At 38.1% G+C, this 21599-nt stretch overlaps 3 protein-coding genes across 4 annotated transcripts; 1 reads left to right on the top strand and 2 right to left on the bottom strand.

Annotated features, from left to right (window-relative positions):
• LOC112182630 (2-oxoglutarate dehydrogenase, mitochondrial) lies at window positions 1–5846 on the bottom strand. 2 transcript variants are annotated; one of them, XM_024321140.2, is made up of 9 exons: window positions 5686–5846; window positions 3762–5410; window positions 3350–3576; window positions 2932–3264; window positions 2142–2388; window positions 1918–2046; window positions 1611–1826; window positions 1263–1386; window positions 1–500 (listed from the first exon to the last, which is right to left on the bottom strand). In XM_024321140.2, the coding sequence occupies exons 2-9, from the start codon at window positions 5310–5312 to the stop codon at window positions 271–273; spliced, it is 3057 nt and encodes a 1018-aa protein (XP_024176908.1). In that variant the 5' UTR covers window positions 5313–5410; window positions 5686–5846; the 3' UTR covers window positions 1–270. The 2 variants fall into 2 exon arrangements, with proteins under 2 accessions (XP_024176908.1, XP_024176909.1); XM_024321141.2 differs by having other exon boundaries at window positions 3762–5388; window positions 5688–5846.
• Window positions 5847–7812: 1966 nt separating this feature from the next.
• On the top strand, window positions 7813–9888 carry LOC112182629 (putative peptidyl-tRNA hydrolase PTRHD1). Its single transcript, XM_024321138.2, has 2 exons — window positions 7813–8182; window positions 8628–9888. Exons 1-2 carry the CDS (start codon window positions 7835–7837, stop codon window positions 8808–8810), a joined length of 531 nt encoding a protein of 176 aa, XP_024176906.1. The 5' UTR covers window positions 7813–7834; the 3' UTR covers window positions 8811–9888.
• A 7672-nt stretch (window positions 9889–17560) lies between these two features.
• Window positions 17561–18728, bottom strand: LOC112182628. Its single transcript, XM_024321137.2, has 2 exons — window positions 18026–18728; window positions 17561–17844 (listed from the first exon to the last, which is right to left on the bottom strand). Exons 1-2 carry the CDS (start codon window positions 18653–18655, stop codon window positions 17749–17751), a joined length of 726 nt encoding a protein of 241 aa, XP_024176905.1. The 5' UTR covers window positions 18656–18728; the 3' UTR covers window positions 17561–17748.
• Window positions 18729–21599: the final 2871 nt, after the last annotated feature.

Genomic DNA, 21599 nt, shown 5'->3' with positions numbered 1-21599 from the left:
TTAGCAAGCCAAGAAATAAATAAAAAACCAATTTCAGAGTTACCAAGCCAACCGTTATTACAAAAGCAGCTAGACATTATTCTCAATATATAAGAATGAAAAATCAAAACTAGACGTGCTATTAACTTGCATTGGATACCAAGGCGGCTAGATGCTGGAAATTTTGCAAAAACAATTGTTTTGACTCGACAGATTCAGGACATTCATATAGTATCCATGCAAGTACGTCCTTGTATGTTTTCCAACAGTTATGAACCAGCTTCAATCAATTTAATCGATTGGCTCAGGCTGCAGTGCTTTGTGAACAATGTCTGCTTGTTCCTTGAGGTGAACTTGATAGAAACCAGTGGCTGTGGCAGCAGATGGAGCGCGGCCAATATATTTGATGTCGTCAATAGTTCCTCTGCTCAGCGACTTCATGGCAGTGCATAGGCGAGGTTGAATGTAGCTATAGCCACCCATGTTCATTGGCTCTTCCTGGCACCAAACTATCTCAGCATCTGAAGGAATCAAACAACGATATTTGTTAATATCATGTTATCAGCAGCTCCACGAACCCAACACTAAACCCAATCAAACCACAACTTGTAATTTTCTTTCAAACATAAAATGATTTGAAACAAAAACAAAACAAAATTCTTGGTAAATACATTTATACCCCCTGCTTGTATCTACTTTTAGAGTAGATCAATGACTAAACCCAATCAAACCACAACTTGTAATTTTCTTTCAAACATAAAATGATTTGAAACAAAAACAAAACAAAATTCTTGGTAAATACATTTATACCCCCTGCTTGTATCTACTTTTAGAGTAGATCAATGACTAGTCTATCACCTTTCTAAATCCTCATACTTATCCAATCCATTGAATTACTGCACCCGCCATTCTTTCTACCAAAGAAGATGTAAGGCTGGAACAATTGGTAATACGAATAACCACACTCAATTTTTAGAAACAAAGCACAAGCTACTTTAATTTAGAAACAGACTTGGCATGCCCCGTAGTACATCCCCCCATGGTAGGTGAATTTTCACAAGATACGGTAACACAACATATGGTGTATGCACAAGGCTTCTAAATAACGATTACGATGTAACTACTGGAATAGAATTAAGTTTTTTTTTTTTTTTTAATGCTAAAAAGGTCATAAAATGAAATCAATGGAGAAAATGGCTTGTTTCTAGAGCTCTAGACAAAGAGCAGAGAGATAATGGCTAATAGTAGTAGTTGCTGTCATAATGCAGCTCGTAAGTACTTACTAGGATATCGCTTCAGCTCTCGCTGGATGAGGTCATATGGGAAGGGGCAAAGCTGTTCCACTCTACATATTGCAACATCCTTTGCACTGGTCTTTCTTCGCACTTCATCAAGCTCATAATAAATCTGAATGCAGAGAAAACTTAGAATGCAGACCAGCCCACAAGATCTAATAAAGTTTTAATTGTGTGTGTTAAGGTAAAATTTATACTTCTGTTAGTTAGCATAGTTTATAAATCTGTTTATCAGAAGCTTAGTGGCCCCTTTTTTCTTTTTCTTTTTCTTTTTTTTTTGCCAAAAAGAATGCCTATTGATTACTTTATGCAAGGAGAAATGAAGGTACATAATACCTTCCCAGAGCAAAGAACAAGCCGTCTGATACCCTCCTCCAGATCAGAGTGGTCATTTTGATCTTTAATGAGGCGCTTAAATCTGGTTCCCTGCTTGTCAAACCCTGGGTGGCCTTGAACATCATCAAACTCAGATAAATTTGATTTGCAGTCCTTGTGCCGAAGCAAGTTTTTAGGAGCCATGACAACAAGAGGTTTGCGGAAGTCCCTGTTTATCTACGTAATGAGCCAAAGAAAAAAGGCATAAGAACATGGATGCAGAAACTCAATGCTGAGCAATGGACAAAACCGATATAGTTTCACTCACCTGACGACGCAGGACATGGAAATAATTAGCAGGAGTGGTCACATTCACAATCTGCCAATTGCATTCCTGAATTTGCTTCCGGAGTGTAGGATCCATCTCAGGTATGACATAAGGATTGTCATCACTCATCTGTCATGCCATTAGTATAAACTTGATTAGCTGAGGATCAATGAAATGCCAAACACTATTGTCCAAAGGGAAAAGAGGGAGCGAATATGGAAAACCTGAAGAAATCGCTCCAATCTTGCACTAGAATGTTCAGGTCCCTGACCATCATAACCATGTGGAAGCAGTAAAACAAGCCCAGTTTGGCGAAGCCACTTTGACTCCCCGCTGCTCAAAAACTGATCAAATATAACTTGAGCCCCATTGGCAAAATCACCAAATTGAGCTTCCCAAATCACCAATGCATTTGGATTCTCCATTGAGTAACCCAATTCAAATCCAAGAACACCGAACTCCGAAAGTGAGCTGCATACAAAATCACAATCAGCTAATGCAGAGAGATACTAAACACGAACACCAACTCTATCAAGCACTATTTAGTAGTCATATGCACCCATTTTATCAGGTCCACTTTATTTTGACCTAGCCATCCAAAATCTCTCATATCTATAGTCCAAACTGATTTAGACCCAAGTATTATCCCTCAAAATGCATATATTCTAGATAACAAGGGAGACATGGTCTACACTAGTACAGATTAAACTGAAAAGGGATATTAAAATAGAATATTGTGCACTGGAATAGAGATTTAATGAAGCTTTCCTGGCCCAGAATCATCATTTCTTCTCAGATTAACAAACTATAAAGGAATATTAACTTATCTTACTATGACTTCTTGGGTATTATATTAAAGCACAACACAACTTGCTACCAAAGGGCATATAACAAAGGATCATTGCAATGAATTTTTCAAAATGGACCATATGATCCAGAGAGCAATACAATCATAGAGCAATATTCTGACGATACTTAAAGAAGAGAACACAAGAGAAATTAATCAGTCATTACCTGTTGCTAACTGTAAACATCTCCTCATCTTGGTTCGCTATAACATGATCCAGAGGGCAATACCTTTCCCCTGTTTCCTGGTCGTGAAGTACAGCATGTCGATGACTAAATGTACCTCTTTCAACATCCTGTCCACTCAATCTTACATGGTTACCCTCTACTAGCAGTGTAGCAAAGGCAAGTGCTTCTCCAACAGCCCAGTCGATGCCTTCACCAGTCTCAATCATTTGTGCACGTTCTCCATATACCTTCTTTACTGCTCTGTGAGGCTTAAAATTTTCAGGTAGGGCTGTGATCGCTTTGCCAACATTCTTCAAAATATCTGGTTTTACACTGATAATAGCATAGGGAATTCATCAATATAAAATAAATAAGAAAATTAAAAGTGTAGATGAAACAGATAGACAAAGTGCTATACCCAGTATTACGGATACGAGAAAGCTGTTCAGGTGACTTGAACCCAGACCAATGAGATGAAAGCCAGTCCCTTCTTTGAGGAACATAATCTTTGCTAGCTAAGAACTCTTCGTTTAGAATCGTATTAACCTTGCTCTGTATCCTCTCAATATCATCTTTGGTCACTTGTCCAGATTCTAAAAGTTTGTTCTTGTAAATAGTTAGAGGATTTGGATGACTCCTAATAACCTGTAACCAACCAATAATGTCGAACAAAAAACAAATAGTCAGGAGTCTGCTTTATCCATACCAAGAGCTGCACAATAGTACTCCAGTATTAAAACCAGGAAGCAAAACAGGGAGGATGGTTCAAGATTTATCATTAGAAAAGGAAAAAAGTATCATATCAAGTTCTAACATATAGGAAGGCATACCTTGTACATTTTGGGCTGCGTAAATGACGGCTCATCAATCTCATTATGCCCAAATCGACGATAACAAACTAAATCAACTACAACATCAGAATGGAAAGTCTGGCGCCACTCAGCTGCAAGCTCACAGACATGAACGACTGCCTCCATATCATCAGCATTTACGTGGAAGATAGGGGCATTCAAGGCTTTAGCAACATCAGTGCAGTACTCTGAAGATCTACCAGACATTGGGTCAGTCGTGAAGGCAACTTGGTTGTTCACCACAATGTGTATGGTCCCGCCAGTGGTGTAATTAGGAAGAGCACTAAGATGCAGAGTCTCGTAGACCACACCTTGTCCAGCAAAGCTACCATCTCCATGGATCAAAACCCCCATATTCTTGGTTCTGTCCACATCATTTGAATAATACTGCTTTGCTCTAGTTTTTCCAACAACAACTGGATCCACAGCTTCCAAGTGACTTGGATTTGCAACCAAAGATAGATGAATTCTCTTCCCACCTCTAGTGGGTCGATCATAAGAAGTTCCCAAGTGATACTTGACATCACCAGTCCCTGTGTAAAGCCCAACTTCATCTACAGGCTTTGTGCCGCCACTGAATTCACTAAATATCTGACGCAAAGGCTTTCGGACCACATTACCCAATACATTCAATCTTCCTCTGTGAGGCATTCCAATAACTATGCTCTCAACCCCAAGATCTGCTGCCCTATCAAACATCTCCTTCATACCAGGAATGAGAGTTTCACAACCTTCAAGCCCAAACCTCTTTGCTGTTGTCCACTTAGTGGCCAAGAAGTTCTCAAACTGTGTACTCCAAATAAGCCTGTCAAGAATAACCTCACGGCGCTGCCTGTTGTATTGCATCGTCGTCGGGGTCTCAATCTTATCTCTCAACCAGTTACATTTGTTTCGATCGGCAATATGCATATACTCATACCCAATGCTCCCACAGTAGGCCTGCTCAAGCCGGGTCAATATGGACCTAAGGGTCTGCACTGGACGATTCTCAGAAAGAAACCCAGCCATCTTCCAAACCCCTAAAAAGAACTCCCTGTCAAGATCAGCCTCAGTGAACCCATACAGCGCAGGGTCCAAATCATCTGGGATTTCTCTCTCCTCCAAGCCCAAAGGATCAAGTTTAGCTTTCATGTGACCATTAACCTGGTAAGCCCTCACGAGCAACAACAAACGCATACTCTCTTGGATGGTTTGCCCCGAAATCCCAGGCGACGTAGAGGCCTGACCCACAAAATTCCTAAAGAAATTATCCCACGACTCATCAACGCTATCGGGGTCAGCTTCCCAGGCCCTCTGAAGCCCTTCCAAATACACACTGCTGGTTCCATCCAAGAAACTATCAGTGAGCCTAGAAAGTGGCACCGGACGAGGAACCGGCGCAGCTTCTGCCTTCGACTTGCATATTGTTGTGTGCAAGTACCGATTCTGCGACGGAATAACCCGCCTTGTCACAGTGTATGATCCACTGGTCGATACTGATCTCCTAATGGCAAGCTTTGCCACACCAGACCCTGCTCTAAACCACCTCATAGCTACCAACCCCCTACCAATCTACCACAATTTTCACCAATAAACCAGAAAAATTTTCACCTCCTGATGGTCAAAACTGAATCATAATCATCAAAAAACCTGTTCAAATTCACACGCAGAAAAGTAAAAAAAAAAAAAAATCAAAGCCTAAAACACTCACACATACACAGTAAGATTCTCAGCTTATGGACTTAGACTGGACACAAAATCATGAGAAATAAGATCACAGACTTCAATTTCAAAATAACAAACAACTACAAAAGCTGATCGATGAGAAACTTTGATGAAATCAGAGAAAGGAAAGTGTTCCGTGAATAAATGAAATGGCGAAAATGAGAGATGGAAATCGATGGAGATGAGGAGTAGCGGGAGTACCTTAAAGTGAGAGTGAAGGCGAAGGCCGGAGAGAGAGAAGACGGCAACCCTAATGGCTTTGGATGGCAATGGTGGGCAAGTCGGTGACTTTGTGAAGCTTCTATACGACTGTTCCCAACCAAAATTTTTTCTTTCTTTCTTTATCTTTTTGTTTGGTCAATTGTCTGAAAACCAATCTTACTAGCTCTTTAAATAGGCTTTTGATGAATGGGCCAATATCTCAACCCTAATCCAAAATCTAAACCTCATATTAGGGTTGAGCGGGCCCAGATTTACCATTTTAATATTTATCGAAAGTGGGTGCTATAGACTTAATTTGGGTAAACAATATCTATGTATGGAGTCATGGAGACACAGTATTTTTTTCATAAAGAATAGTGTTCTCGTGATCAATTGGTAACAAAAGAAATAAGTATATGATACTATTTATTTTGATCTGAATTTGATTATGGGGAATGATTTACTTTACGAGTAGGGTAAGTAAAAATCATCCAGTACCATTTAGTTGAATAGCACTTGTCTCTTCTTCGTATGTAGGAGTCGTATAGCATTAGTTTTTTCTTTGTACGTAGGAGGTCGTGACTTTATATATAGCAATGCAAGAAATATCCTAATTTAACATTAGTCTCTTATTCGAGACAAAGCTCCCGCATAAACCCTAGTAAATATCTTCCTCAAAATCTTGTTTTAACAACGGTAAAACAAAAGTGAAAGAAAAAAAATCTCTTTTTTTTATTCTCCACCAAAATTGGATGAAGCGGGCAAGCCCCAGAGTTTATTCCTTTCTTCTTTTTTCGGCTTTTTGCCTAATGTTCCTTTCTTGTTCTAGTTTGCCTTTTCTCAAGCTACTTCTCCTTTCACTGATAATATTCGGAAGGGGGAAGGAAGTTTTTTCTTCGCAACTATAAAGTAATAAAACAAACTTCGACTTTTCAAGCTAAAATAACATGTGCGGATGTGGACATGTAGCTTGAAGAAAATTCATGAATCGAACGGCCGCTAAGAATTGTGCTAAAAGACTAAATCCCGCAAAATTTAGTAAATTAGTCTTGGATATAAATATTATAGGTTCAAATCTAGTGACATAATGGAATCGATGGCGTGGGAAATAAAAATAAAAGAAGAGCGTGGTAGTAGTCAATGACTGAACCATTCATTGTATTGTCAACATGACCTGTTTTTTTTTCTTTTTTTCTTTTCCGATCATCACATGACCTGTTTATTATTAAGAACATGGAGAAGCAATAATCAACATATTATGAGCTATATAATGGGTTGAATATAGACGTGCTATAGTTTATGATATCATTTAGATTAGGCAAAGGAAACACCTAAGCTATTTCTTGACATAGAAACAAGCCTGATTATCTATCTTCGCCAAGACAAGCAACACAGCAAGATGACTTGTGTGCAGCTAGCTCCAGCTAGACCACTGCCTCCATTATCGAGTTTGTTCAATCATCCGAGTGTTTGAGGCCGAGACCATTACAGAAAAGAGGAGTAATATTGTCCATCAACATTTGAGAGAACAGTTGTGGTTCCACTTTGGATGGCGTAGGACTACTGACTTTGAAAATGCCCCTGGAATCAAATTCTGCAATCTCTGCTTCTTTTCAACCCTCCTCCTCCACATTCATGTTTGTCTTTGCACTCTGGGACATATTCTTTCGATCTAAACAGATCCCAAGTACTTGTATAGACATATAAATCTAGGGTATATATTGCTACTTACAGTTTCTTAGAAGATATATATGGCCAGCCTAAAGGCTATTACAGCTAGCGATTTGTATACCTCGTGAATAATCACAACCAACGTACACCTGTTTAAGCTACTACTCTGAATGCATGCATCACCTAAATTAGTTCAATCCATTACAAGTCGTACTTGTTCAAGAACTTTTTAAGTACAAGAGCATGATTGGCCATACTAAACCTATATTTAGGGGATGAAAGTGAAAAATTATCCAAATTAGGTACCAAAATCTCAATTTAGTTGAACCAAAGTAAAGAAAGTTTAAAGCCACTAGGTAGAACCGTAGAAGATTACATTGTTTTCTTTGTCTGTTTCTCAACCAAAACGACATCGTAGGAGGGGGAAAATCGGGGGTAATTATAGTATAGATGCTCGTGCTCCTACGGGTAATTATATGATGGCCTATATTGTCTCGCCACTTCGTTTCACTCCCACCCTTTCTCATCTCTCAAGCACCCGAGTTCGATTCGGGCCAAAACCTTCACCCACCGCCCCGAGTCGACTCGGATTCAACTCAATGTCTCAACCGGCCTCGGAAGCCAATCCGGACACCTCGAAACCCGAGACCCCCGACGTCCTCGTTCAGTACGTGGTGCTCCGGCGAGACCTAATCGACACGTGGCCGTTGGGCAGTGTAGTAACACAGGGCTGCCATGCCTCCGTCTCCGCCATCTGGTCCCACAAAGACGACCCACACACGCTCCAGTATTGTAGCCCTGAAAATATCGATTCTATGCATAAGGTAAAAAGTTCAACCTCGCTTTGTATCCATTTGCGGTCAATCTCGGCGGCGTCACTGGACAGAGTTTTAGTTTCTTGGCCAATGCGATGCTTGAAAGTTTGAATCGTACAAATGTTAGTTGATGTTTTTGGTCCAATTACATGTTTGGTAGTTTTCCTATTACACGAGACAATTACATAGCTAGATATGCAATCTGTAGCTACGTGTTTGGTTAATATGAGGTTGTGTAGTTTCAAACTATTCCTTATTGAGATTTAGACCGAAATCTTGAGCATGATTGTAGATTATAAGCTGCTTATAGTTTGTAATTTGTTTGGATTTGTATTGTTGATCAGTTAATTGGGATTGCAAAGTTGTCATTTATTGACTGCCGGAACTATTAGCATTGTCGATGAAAATGTATATGTTAGTGGTTAATATGCTGTGTTCTTAACTTCTTGTGCAGGTTACTCTTGAGGTGAAGGGAGAACCTCAAATATTGAACTTGTCTGAGAAGCTCAAAGCTGGTGGCATAGAGCACAAACTGTGGATTGAGCAACCTGAGAATTTCCCAACTTGTCTCGCTACGAAACCTTACCCCAAATCCATGGTATCTTCGTATTTTAAAAAATTGAAGCTCTGTAAGTGATGTGATACTCTGTCCTCGTCTGTTCGCTTGGCAATTTAGTTGATTGAATGTGACAGATAATGCGCTCCTTAGAGGAATAGACTATAAACTTTTGCAGTTTTGCTTTCCCATTGTGTCGAAAGTGTTAACAAGTCTCCATGTGAACGGTGTGATATTGTGCCGCCTTCATGTCTTCTATGGCAAGAACTGTGTTGGTTTGACAAAATGAATATCAGGTGCATTGTTGGTTTTACTGTGACACCCTCCCAATTTGACCTTATAACCTAGCAATTGAAAACTATTGAGGAAACCAACTTCTCTACCGTATAGTTCTTCTGAGCTTTGATATTCACCTGTTATCCCTGAACATTCAGCAATTTGTACATGTACTTATCTCTGGTCTTGTTGATTAGGAGAAGTGGCCCAATTAGAAATCATGAAACTCTTTTGGTAGTGAATTGTGGGTTGGCAAGTACAAATTAGTGGACATCCAAGGGAGAGTGTTGTAAATACTATATATATGTGGTTGTTCACTGTAAATACTCATTAGTTATGTCCTTAAGATGTAAACACTTGTCCTGCATGGTCTATACAGTGCGACACCACACTCTTAGCTTCTGTTTATGGGGTAGTAAGACTTTTTTTGTTATATAACTGAACTTGGTTAATACTAACACCAGAACAGATTTGAACATTTTTACTTTTAATTTCATGCAGGGAATACCCTCAGGGGTTGCTTATTTTGTTATAGGAATTGTAGTGAAGGAAAGGGTGCCTGTCTTTTACTCGGCTTTCAATCCCTTAGGCACTGTAATGGTTACAATTTTAGGGTCGTTTGTATTAGCTGAGCAATTGTACCTTAGGAGGTATGCACATTGATTTCGGGTATTGCCTGCAGTATGAAAATATTAGTACAGAGTTCAACAAACTGGATTTCAGGATTAATTTCAAACATGCAGGTATTGGGATGGCCAAATAGGCCAACTGGTATAAGAAGCCAGACTCACATTCTGGCTCTCCAGCAAGCCGGTCGATTCAAATCCCACTTCTAACATCATTGTAATTTGTGAAACAATATATAACCGAGTTCATTATAGTACAGATTTTTATCAATTTAAACATGCAGTTGAAAATTTTTGGATTACTAACCCAATGCCGCTAAAAGTTTGATGTTCAATTGTATGGACCCCCTTTCAACTACAAAAGACAGTAGTGCGGTAGTGCCCCTTCCACCATACCCCAAAAGCAAATCATTGCTGTGAGAGAGAGCTGACAATGGTAGGAACTTAAGGTAATCGCCTGTGTAAACAAAATCCAAATTCACCATCATAATTCTGTTTTGGTTTTTGTCTTGCTGTAATTAAAATCAAATCATTAGAAGTTGAGGACTGCCTCCGAATAACTAGTATAACTATAATTTGGGCTTTGATAGTTCTGTGAAGTGCCAGGTTGACTTGAGAAGAGTTGGAATTCCATTGCTGCTTGGAATTTGTAAGGGCGTCTATATTTCTCTACTAAATGCAGTATTTGGAATTGTCATTTCTGGTTAGAATTTGAATTTCCAATGTGGAGCAAATGGAACAAAATCCATGCAAGCGAAAACTACAGACAAGCCTCTAATGTATCTTAACTTCTTAAGACGAATAAAACTAATGTCCCGGTTTCATAGTTGCTATTGTTTCAATGTCAAGGCCTTGGCTCCTTGCATGAGTGAATATACTTCCTGTTCTAGTTAAGGTAACACTCTAAGTTTCTCATTTCAGCACTAGGGAAGAATTTCTCATTTCTACTTCGGAAGTTTTGTTGGTTGTGTGTCTTTGAGAAGAAAAAGCTTTGTTGAATCTTCTAAAATTTCATTACAAAATTGCGTGGGGAAAACAAACAGTAATGTTGCATGGATCAATAGGGTGAGTGTGTAATTTGGATTACTTGCCCTGAACCTTTTCTGGCAAGAAAAGGATGCTGAACGTTTTCTGGCCAGAATGCTGAGCATTTCAATTTTCAGTCATATAGATATATAAATTGGATTACTGGTCACTTGCAATGCACCATTATCACGAGCTGACATTATCAGAGTCCCAAACTTCAATTCATTCACTAATCTACCAAACACTTTTGGTTTGGAAAGAACTGCAACACTACAAGGACGATTAGTTAAAACAAGCATATCAAGCTAATAATGACCTTTTTTAGCAACAGTTCTGAATCAGGAGCCACCTCAGGTACTGAGCTTTGAGCTCCGTTAAGCAAGACCAACTATTTAGGCCACTTGAATATCTGAAAAATGTAAAGTTAAAATCACTGCACAGTATACAGCTTATAGTGACTTATAGGCTGCGTTTGGTACAGCTTTTAACCTCCTGTGCTTATAAGCAATGTCCCATTTGGTGTTTGGTAAATCGGCTTCACGCGGGCTTCTTTTGGAAGCCAGAGCTTATAAGCTGGAAAAGCAGAAGTCAGGAGACCCTTGCTTTTAGAAGCCAGAAGCCGCGGCTACTGTAGCGAAGGTTTAATGAATCTTTCGAAATACCAATGGGTACCCTCATGGCTTGGAAGTAATTACGGCCCAATACCATTCATGAAAATGCTGCTGCTCTTCCAACTCTTCCATTCGCTTCTTCTCCCTCATCTCTACCGCTCTCCTTCATAGACGTCGATCGAAACCCAGGTAAAATTCCACAAGAATTCATCGAATTTTACATTTTGCACAGCTATTACGTGCTTTGAATATTTCTGTAAAATTTGATTTGTGACAGTATGATTGAGTGAGATTTTACCTGCAATAGATGCTTAAATGTGGAAAGTTGGTGAGCTCACAATTCGACCTAACAGCAGACGCTTTTTCTTCTTTTCTGGGTTAGATGTGCAGCAGCAGTAGTGATAATGGTTCCAGTGGGTATTTTTTAGATTATGGGTGTTGAATTTTTCTGGGTAATAGGTTTGGGGTAAGTAAGTTGTTCTAGTTTTCTGGCTCTGGGTATAAATTTAGGTTTGGGTAATTGGGTTAAATATTTGTCTTTGTTTATTTCTTTCAATACATACATAGATTAGGCCTACACAGGTATAGGTGTTGAAAGAGCTTGTATCTTGTAGAGTTTATTGTATTGTATGTGCAAGTCTTTTATATTATTGTCAAGTTATTAATAAAATCTTCGTTCTAATTTATACTCCTGTAGACATATGTTTGTGATTTAAGTTTTGCCAGGGGAAGGTTGTGTGAAATCATTGAACTCTAATTTCTGGGTAATCGATGAGCTTTATAGTTTCTGGTGGTTGGTTGATCAATGAACTTGATGAACCGGTTAAAATCGATGAACTTGGTACTAAAATTTTCATATTGGGTGTTTGTTCATTACAGAGCTTGGTAAAGGAAAACTATAATTGCTTGAACCTTAACAAGTGACTTTATTGGCCTCGGACCCCTTGCCTCTTTGGCCACAGAACATAATTGTGTTCTATCACCAAATTTGTATGTTGTAAGCAATTTTTCTCTATTCTTCTGTTGTGGTTATATAGCTGAAATCTGCCTGCAATTTGGTTAAATTGGTTTCATGATGCACGATCTTGGATCGTAGTACAAGAGTTGAAGTTTTGGTTGGCAGTAAACCAATCACTTTTATATTATAATTTTGAAACTAGTTTGATAATCATGAAGCCACTGCGAGCTCATCTATGATGGGTATCGTGGTGATGGTTCTCAGCATGACTTGCGTCACATAGCAGTGGTTTTCTGAATGTGTGAAAACCAGAAAAATGAGTGGGTGTCTATTAATCTTAGCAAGAAAGTCCATTTTAGCGTGATAACGTGAACATTTGATGTGAACTAGAAACTATGATTTATAATAATATAGTCACCATGATTTATAATCATATTGTCCAATATTAATCAAATAGTCACCATGCTTTATAAAAATTCAAAGTTAACAAAAATTAATACGGACATAATAAAGATTAAAAATAATAACAAGATCATTTGAACAATATTGTTTTATATACAATTAATTAAGCAAAACAATCTCTCATGTCCAATTCGGTCATTCCACAAATAAAAAGCACAAGCCAGTTTGATTTACCAAACACTTTGCCACTGCTTCTGCCACTGACAGCCCTTATAAAAAGCCAGTTTACCAAACACTCAGCAGCTTTGCTTTTCAGCCACTTATTCTCAGAAATAAGCAGAAGCCAGCTTTTTCTCAAGGAACAGCCATACCAAACATAGCCATAATCTCTCTGAAGAAGACAAGGTAGTCCAACTAGGTAGTCAAAAGTAATGAAAAACTAAGAAAACTGAAGCTGATAAGGCATAATCTGCCTTGTCTTGCTAAACAAACTCCAAACTTAAACTTTGCAATCGTGCATTGCTGGGGTCCCAGTTGGTTCTCCCACATGTGGCCTTCCTTGAATTTGAGGGAGGCTGATCCCTTGCTTTTCCCCAAAGAACAAGATAGAGGCCTCCCACTAGCTCCCACGATGGTTACAGCTCCGATGAGACTACAAACATAAGTAGCTGTTAGCCAACACTGTAAAATATTATTTGGACCTAATATTATTTACATTAAGTAAATAACAAACTGATTAAACTTATTACAATAAATGAGAAATATATGAATTATCTACCTAGACACCTAATGGGCTTTGGTATGACACTCACATGGTTAGGAATCCATTTTGATAAAGATAAATATCTAATTAGTTGATATGATAATTATAACATCTTTCATAAAGAACTCATTGGCTAGAATCAAGAATTCTTTTATGAGAAGACCTATCTAGCTTGTATATATAGGTGCTTGAAGTCTCTATTCACTATGTGACAAAACATTCCGTTATACCCCATAGAGAGGAGTTAAACACATAGTTGAGTAGAAGATTTATTACGTGTGGCTGCTTGAAATTTTGGAGCTCGGATTATTTGTGTTGAATAGCTGTGTTGCTGCTACTGCTTTTGAAGGAATGACTGTTGTGCATGAAGCAGGTGATGTATCTCCTCTTGTTGTATTCTAGTTCATATTGTATTGATCATTTGATTGTGTTTATGCATTTTGTGAAACGATCTTGGTTTGAATAGTGAGATACAAAACCGCCTATGCACTTGGGCGCTCCTCCCCAGCCCACCGCCCGACTAACACCTAGCGATTTTTAGAACCTTGAATACATCAAAGTCAAAAGAAAGACGAAATTGGCTAAATCTTTACAACATGCATAAAACATTGCAATCTTCTTATCCAACGGTCGGTTTCTCAAGTTTCATGTCTCGTAGGATTACCCCTTGAGGAATCTAATATATAAATACACGGTTGCAAAGGTAACCACAGTTGATCAAGGGGATCTAAGTTGAAACAAAGACAAATTTAGCTGAATTTTTTTTATAACATGCATAAAATATTTATTTCTCTCATCTAACTGTCAATTTCAATAATACAATTTCATATGTCAACAACACCATAGACTTTGAGAAATATATATATATATATATATATATATTTATAAGGTTATGAAAATAACTATATATATATACATATATATTTATAAGGTTATGAAAATAACTATGATTGATTAAGTAGATCGAAATTGAAACAAAGATGAAATTAGCTTAATTTTTCACAAAAGGCATAAAACATTGCAAATTAGGAATGTTAGGTTAATAGGTTTGACCCTAGCCTTGTGCCTTGTAATTATTGTGTGACAACATGTACCATGTGAAGTAACTTGCTCCTATACTTTGTATGACTAAGCTCAGTTTATCCATGTAAAAATATTAAATTTGATGGCTCATCGTCATTTAATTTCTCTTAAAAAGCTATAAATAAAATGCAAGAGGTAAAGATGCCCAACCTTAAGTACCATTACAAGACTTTGAGATAGAACGAGGACTCATCAATAGTTCAAACCTAAAACTTACGATTAATTGACAATTACTGTTTATGTGATTATCATTATCTATAAAATATATATATATATATATATCTAAAAAAAACAAATAAAAATCATTTATATTTATTTTTCTTATAAAAAAAAAGGTTCTTGACTTATAGCACCAAAATTGGCCAAACTTATCTCACTCACCCCAGTGACAAATTTTTATTCTCACTCCCCGATTAAAATAAAATGACATTTTCGCCCTTGATTTAATTAATAAACTACACTTTATCCTCTCTCTCCCTCCCCCAGCATGATTCTCTCTCTCTCTCTCTCCGATCTCCGATCTCCAACTCTATCCCTGCGTCGAACTCCGGCATCACGATCGTGGACGACATGGCGTCGATAGTCCACACCTGAAGCTCCGGTCGGAGCTACCAGAGTCTAACTCTGTCTCGATATAGAGCCTCGCGGTGGAGCTTGCCGACGGCGCGTCGAAGCTGCTGCAACTCGTCATCGGCGTTGGAAAGTCCGTCAAAGGCGGCGAATTTGACAATCCGACTTCGCAATCCGTAAAAAACCAGAGTTCGGTCATCACTGTCGATCTTTCAAGATGCAAGCTTCGTGACCCCTAAACAATTTTCACTACTTCATTTCCGTCTTCGACAAAGATCCGGCCGAGCCCAGCAGGAAAAGAAAGCTCCGGGAGGATTATTACATCTCTGGGATGTGATGAGAACCTGCTACTGCTTCGACGATCCCACCAGGGCGATCGTTGATCTCGATCTCGAAACCGCCACTTTTCGCAATCTGGAATATCGGCTCTTCACCATCATCGACTACGACATTGGCGTCGTAGACAACATGATAACGGGCATTGGGCGTTGTTTATGGAAGCGTGCCTTTTGATGAGGTTAATGAGATGGTGCACCGAATACGGCGTGTCGTCAATGAAGCTTTTCGGTCTGGGCGACCAAAGGAGAAGCTGGATGTAACGATGACGGTGAAAAAGGTTCTATTGGGGCAAAGGACGTCGGTTGAAGGGTCTATTGGGGAGCAATAGACGTTTTAAATTGATGTAATTTTCTCATTTTTTTTATTTAATCAAAGTTTATTTGTCTAAATTTAAAGATATTAGTTCCTATTCCGGCTACTGAATGTTCTGTTGGGGGTAATAAATATTCCGGCGACCAGTGACTGGAATCCGGCGACTGGTGGACGGAATTCGGGGAAAGTTTGCCCGAATCCAGCGGCCGGTGACAGGATTCTGGTGGCCGGTAACAGGCTCCGGCGAAGTCTCTCTCTCTCTCTCTCTCTCTCTCTCTCTCTCTCTCTCTCTCTCTCTCTCTCTCTCTCTCTCTCTCTCTCTCTCTCTCTCTCTCTCTCTCTCTCTCTCTCTCTCTCTCTCTCTAACAAAGGAGTGAGAGTAAAATGATATTAAAAATAAATAATAATAAAAAATCTTAATGGGGTATTAGGGAAGATCTCCTTAGAGTGTTTTGGGTAAAAATGAATTAAAAAAACTTAATGGGGTAAGTGGGAAATAAATCCCCTAGAAATAGGGTAAATGGACAAAAACCAAAAAAAAAAATCTCTCTCACACACACAAGAAAGCTCTAAGAAAGGACTGGAGCTCAATTCAACATGCCGCGTTCATCGGCTCAGAAAATTTCAAGTTTCCCGCTTGTGCAATTTCATTTACCTCCGATTCCATTCACCCACGAATTTATTTCATCTCTTCCCATTACCACGGTCCTCCCACCTTCAACCTCCAATTCTTTGAATCAAAATTAACTTCATCAATTGGGGCTAGGATTGCTGGTTTGGCCTACCTTCCAATGCTTAAATCAGTAAATAAAGCTCCAATATTCACTCGGCCTCCTAGACGAAACGGTGGCATTTTCATTCTGAGCCATGACTTCCACGGGCTCCCAAATGCATCAACGTAAGCAGTGCTCTTGTCTTGCATACATGGGTCAAGAAGACCTTATAATTCAGACCTATTTATAGCAATAGAAACTCCTAAATTTAGAACAGAACCTATTTCAGAAGTTGTAGGTTCAAAGGTTATCTTAGGCCGGTGCATGGATCAAGAGGGTAAGTGCATGCATGAATGTGTCCAGCAATCCTAACTTCATCAATTCTTTGACTCCATTCATACTGGATGTTAAATTCTTCATAATTGTTCTGGTTTTAAGGTGGAGAAATGGTTGAAGGTATCAATGAAGTCAAACTCAGTTCTTACCGATCTTTTCCTTGGGAAGAAAGCAACCTAAAGTTAGGCCTTAGGTCGGATTCACGTTGTGGTAGGGTGCTTAGATTTGCACGAGATCTTTGCTTAGATTGATTCCTCTTCTCTTACTAAAATTGTTATTCAGGATATCATCAACAAGATGACCATTTTAGCATTTCATTATTTGTTTTTCAACTATTATAATGAGTAGCCCAATCTTAGGTCTTCGTTTGCAATGTTTCTTTGTTAAGCATGCATGGCAAAAGAAAACTTCAATAGTCATCATTACAAACAAAATAAAGCAAGATACCAAGTAACTATATAAATCACCACTAAAGAAATTGACCGTCACGATGGAAAGGTCATCAAAAGCTTCCTGCTCTATCCTATTAATTACCATCACTCAATTGGGTTCCTTATATTGTCATCGGAAAATTCTGATTGAATTTTTACTAAGTAACTGATGTGGGCCTTAGATTATTATATTGACAAGTTGTCGATATGAGACTTGTGTCCCAATTTCCAATATGAGAATTGGATTGTTAATTGATTTGAAGTGCAGACCTAGAATTAAGTTGCACGTGAGGGAACGTGTTAGAGAGCAAAGATCTCACATTAGAAAAGTGAGAAATAAAGCATAACTTATAAGTGGGTGAGTCACACTCGATTATACCTAGGCTTTTTTTGATTAAAACTCAACACCTAACGGATGGTTAAGTTGAGCCAATACTGGTATAATAGTAGGCATAGACCACGTTTATCGTTGTCTAACAGATTAAAGATAGCCACGTAGTTAGAACATTCAACTAGCACACTGCTTAAAAAGCATATTACATAAGAAAGTTTTCATCCAGTCTAAACATTCGACTAGCATGAAAAAGTACAAAATCCAGCTTTCTTCTCAAGGAAGACATTTGTTAGGACAGATTTGGACTGCAGAGACTCCTTCAACAGCTTCACACCCTACCAAAGCAAAACAAATTACTGATCAGTCACTAGTATCAATCTATAGATTTTTTATTTTATTTTATTTTTTTATTAATTTTTTTTTATCAATCACTAGTATATATCAATCTACACACACATATTATAGACACAAACACACGGATATACCACAACCTCGTCTTCACATAGAAATGTTTACCTCATCCATGCCAAGTTCAACAACCTTCTCTTCAAGGGCCCCAACATCCTTGATATTGAATCTGTTAAGCATAGTGATGCTTGAAATGGTGGACATGGGCTTCACCTCCAGATCATCCATTATCATGTATGTCACAACGCCTTTGACATATCCAGAAGTTGCTTCCGTGGTAGTCGGCTGACCGACATAAGTAGTTCGGAGGTTCATGGGGAATGAACACGATGGACATTTTTCATTGGGGTTTTCAGTCACGTACGGGTGGGATTTAGAGTAATTATTTGGATAACTACACAAATAGAGCTCCTTTCGAGCACTTGATTCAACATTGTTCGTCAACTTGAGGATATTAGGTCCATCAACTGGTGCCTTGGGTTTGAGCAGGATATCCTTGTTTAGTGTGGGTTGGATATATGTATAATCAAGATTTTCAATACTCTCATACAGTTTACCAAAGCTACCAACCATCCCACCCTTGGAGAGAAGCCTAATGACAGTACCAATAGGCAAAGAGAGAAGAGTGAAAAGAAAATCCACAAAATTCTTACCGGCTTCAGCAAAGAGAACCTTTTGACGCTTCACATCGATGAGGAGCTTCAGACTAACGGTATCGCCCAACTCCATTGCTGCCATTATATTAACTTTGAAAGTTGAAGAAGATGTACTGAAAAATTATGAGAACTTAAATTCCTAAAAGAATTAAAAGACCTATTTATAGACTTGTCGCTTCCTTATAATTGAAGTAAAAGACCTATTTATAGACCTGACTTTGATATTCAAAAGATTTGGACCAGCTCTTGTGGTTCTTCTCTTTTTCTTCAAGAGATGACTAGGTATGTGTTTCTTTTCTCTTGCCGAAAGGATTTTATCTATTCTTTACAGCTATAGTTTTTTCCACCTTTGAAAAGCTAGTCTTGGTCTTACTAGGTCTTTGATTAAGTCCTCACTCAAATTAGAGCTCCAGGCTCGCACTCAGATCTCAAACCTTAAAAGTTTGATCATAAAGTAATGTAGTGGGATTCTTTAGACTGATCATACTGATGATCAAATGGTTAAAATACTGATCAATTGTACATTATAACATAAAGTGATGCCTACTTAGATTCAATGGCATTTCAGTATTAGAGGCAGGGGTAAAAAAGTCTTGGGAGTCTCAGCTAAATACATAAACATCTTAGTGCACCTTAAGAGCATATGTGATGTTGGTCCGAGACCAATAAACAAATTGAAAATGAATCCACAAATTTTATGAAAACACTGATTAATCTTTGTTATTAGAACATTCAACAAGCACACTACCGAAAAAGCATATTACATAAGAAAGTGTTCATTCAGAGTCCAAACATTCGACTCCCATGAAAAAGTAACGAAATCCAAAAGCATGATCATAAAAACCCTTTACGTAGTTGCTCCAAGATATCAATGCCAATCCCAGCTTTCTTCCCAAGGAAGACATTTGTTAGGACAGATTTGGACTGCAGAGACTCCTTCAACATAGCTTCACACCCTACCAAAGCAAAATAACTTACTGATCAGTCATAAATAATTATGCATCATTCTCATACCGGTGGCAGCTTCGAATAGATCATATACTAATTCTCTCTCTGAAAATAGGGCCCTTCTAGTGAGAGATTCATTTTTTGGTCTTTTATAGGGATAGGGCATTAGACCAATTTTTGGATCATATTTTAGAATCTCAACCGTTCAGTTTTTAGGTCATAATATGTAAATGACTTATAAAAATTTTCAACCAAATTGATTGTCGTTAAGACATTCAAAATGACGATTTAAGATTATAAGTATGAACGGTTCACGTTTGACAGATTTGATTCGTCCATTGATTTAATCTAGTTTGATACCTTAACGATTACCAATTTGGCTGAAAATTTGCACAAATGATCTACACATTATGATCTAAAAATTGAACGGTTGAGATGCCGAAATGTGATCTAAAAAAGTTGGTCTAATGCCATATCCCTAGAAAAGACCAAAAAAAGGAATCTCTTAGTGGAAGGACCCTTATATATATATATATATATATATATACACACAAAACACACGGATATACCACAACCTCGTCTTCGCATAGAAATTTTTACCTCATCCATGCCAAGTTCAACAACCTTCTCTTCAAGGGCCCTAACATCCTTGATATTGAATCTGTTAAGGCGTTAAGCATAGTGATTCTTGAAATGGTGGACATGGGCTTCATCTCCAGATCATCCATTATCATGTATGTCACAACGCCTTTGACATATCCAGCAGCGCCGGCACTAGAAGTTGCTTCCGTGGTAGTTGGTTGACCGACATAAGTAGTCGGAGGTTCATGGCTTGTGAACACGATGGACATTTTTCACTGGGATTTCAGTCACGTACGGGTGGGATTTATTGTAATTATTTGAACAAGTACACAAGTAGAGCTCCTTCGAGCATTTGATTCAACGTTGTTGGCCAACTTGAGGATATTAGGTCCAGCATGGTGCCTTGGGTTTGAGCAGGATATCCTTGTTTAGTGTGGATTAGATATATGTAGGGCTGTCACTCGGTCGATTTGTTATCAACTTCAAAATCAAAATTTTCGGTTTCAAAATTGAGTTACCAATTACCAATCAAAATTTTCGGTTTTTAATTATATATACCAAATTTGGTATTACCAACTTTTGAACACCTAATTCTTTAGAATATAAATTAGAATAAACAATACTAGGTTTTTCAATCTTATAGTCGTAAACTTTGTATATATTCATCTACTTATTATAGCCCTTTTTGTATATATTATATCAAATTTTAGTCATTTTCAATAAAAAAAAATAGGTTTTTAACCATCTTTGACCAGGTTACCAAAGATAGATGTACTATTAATGTAGTATATGTAGTAATTTTCATACTATTATGAAAATTTTTATTTTTATTTCTTAATATACATGTATGTGTATTGAAAACTATAGTGTATATAGATAATCGGTAGATTTTGTATTTATCAAAAATCAAACTAACTTTTTTGGTAATTTTTTATTTCAGTTTTATCTGTCTCGGTTGCCAAAAAATCGATTTACCAAATCTAAAACATCGGTTGGTATTCGGTCGGTTTGATAATTACCAAACCAAGTGACAGCTTTAGATATATGTATAAGGGTTAAATATTGTTTACTTCCTAAACTTTTACCCAAAAAACACTTTAGTCCCTCACCTTTTCATTTCACACGTTTACTCCTCGTACTCTCAATTTTGGACCAATAGGTCCATTCTGTTACTCTCCGTCAAAAAACCCCGTTAACTAGATGACGTGGCAATCCCTACCCTATTAAAATGTCTATTATACCCTCAGTTCATTGTTTTTCTTTTTCTTAATTTTTTTTTCTTTGTTTCTTTTTCTGTTTATCTCTTATTCTTCCACTAGTAACACGCAAACCCAATAAACATCGACCTTGGCACCTCTCTCTCCTTCTTCACAGACTCAATCTTCCTCACTTCCTCACTCTTTTCTTAAACCCCTATCCTCAATTTCTCTTCCTTTCTCTTGCTACAGGTTTTCCGATGGCGAGGAGATCGTAGCCCTAGATCGGGTGGATGACGA

This window comes from Rosa chinensis, chromosome 1 (genome assembly GCF_002994745.2).
Source record: "Rosa chinensis cultivar Old Blush chromosome 1, RchiOBHm-V2, whole genome shotgun sequence".
Lineage (NCBI taxonomy): Eukaryota > Viridiplantae > Streptophyta > Magnoliopsida > Rosales > Rosaceae > Rosa > Rosa chinensis.
Note: the sequence above shows the minus strand (reverse complement) of the source record. Positions and strands in the feature narration are given on the sequence as shown.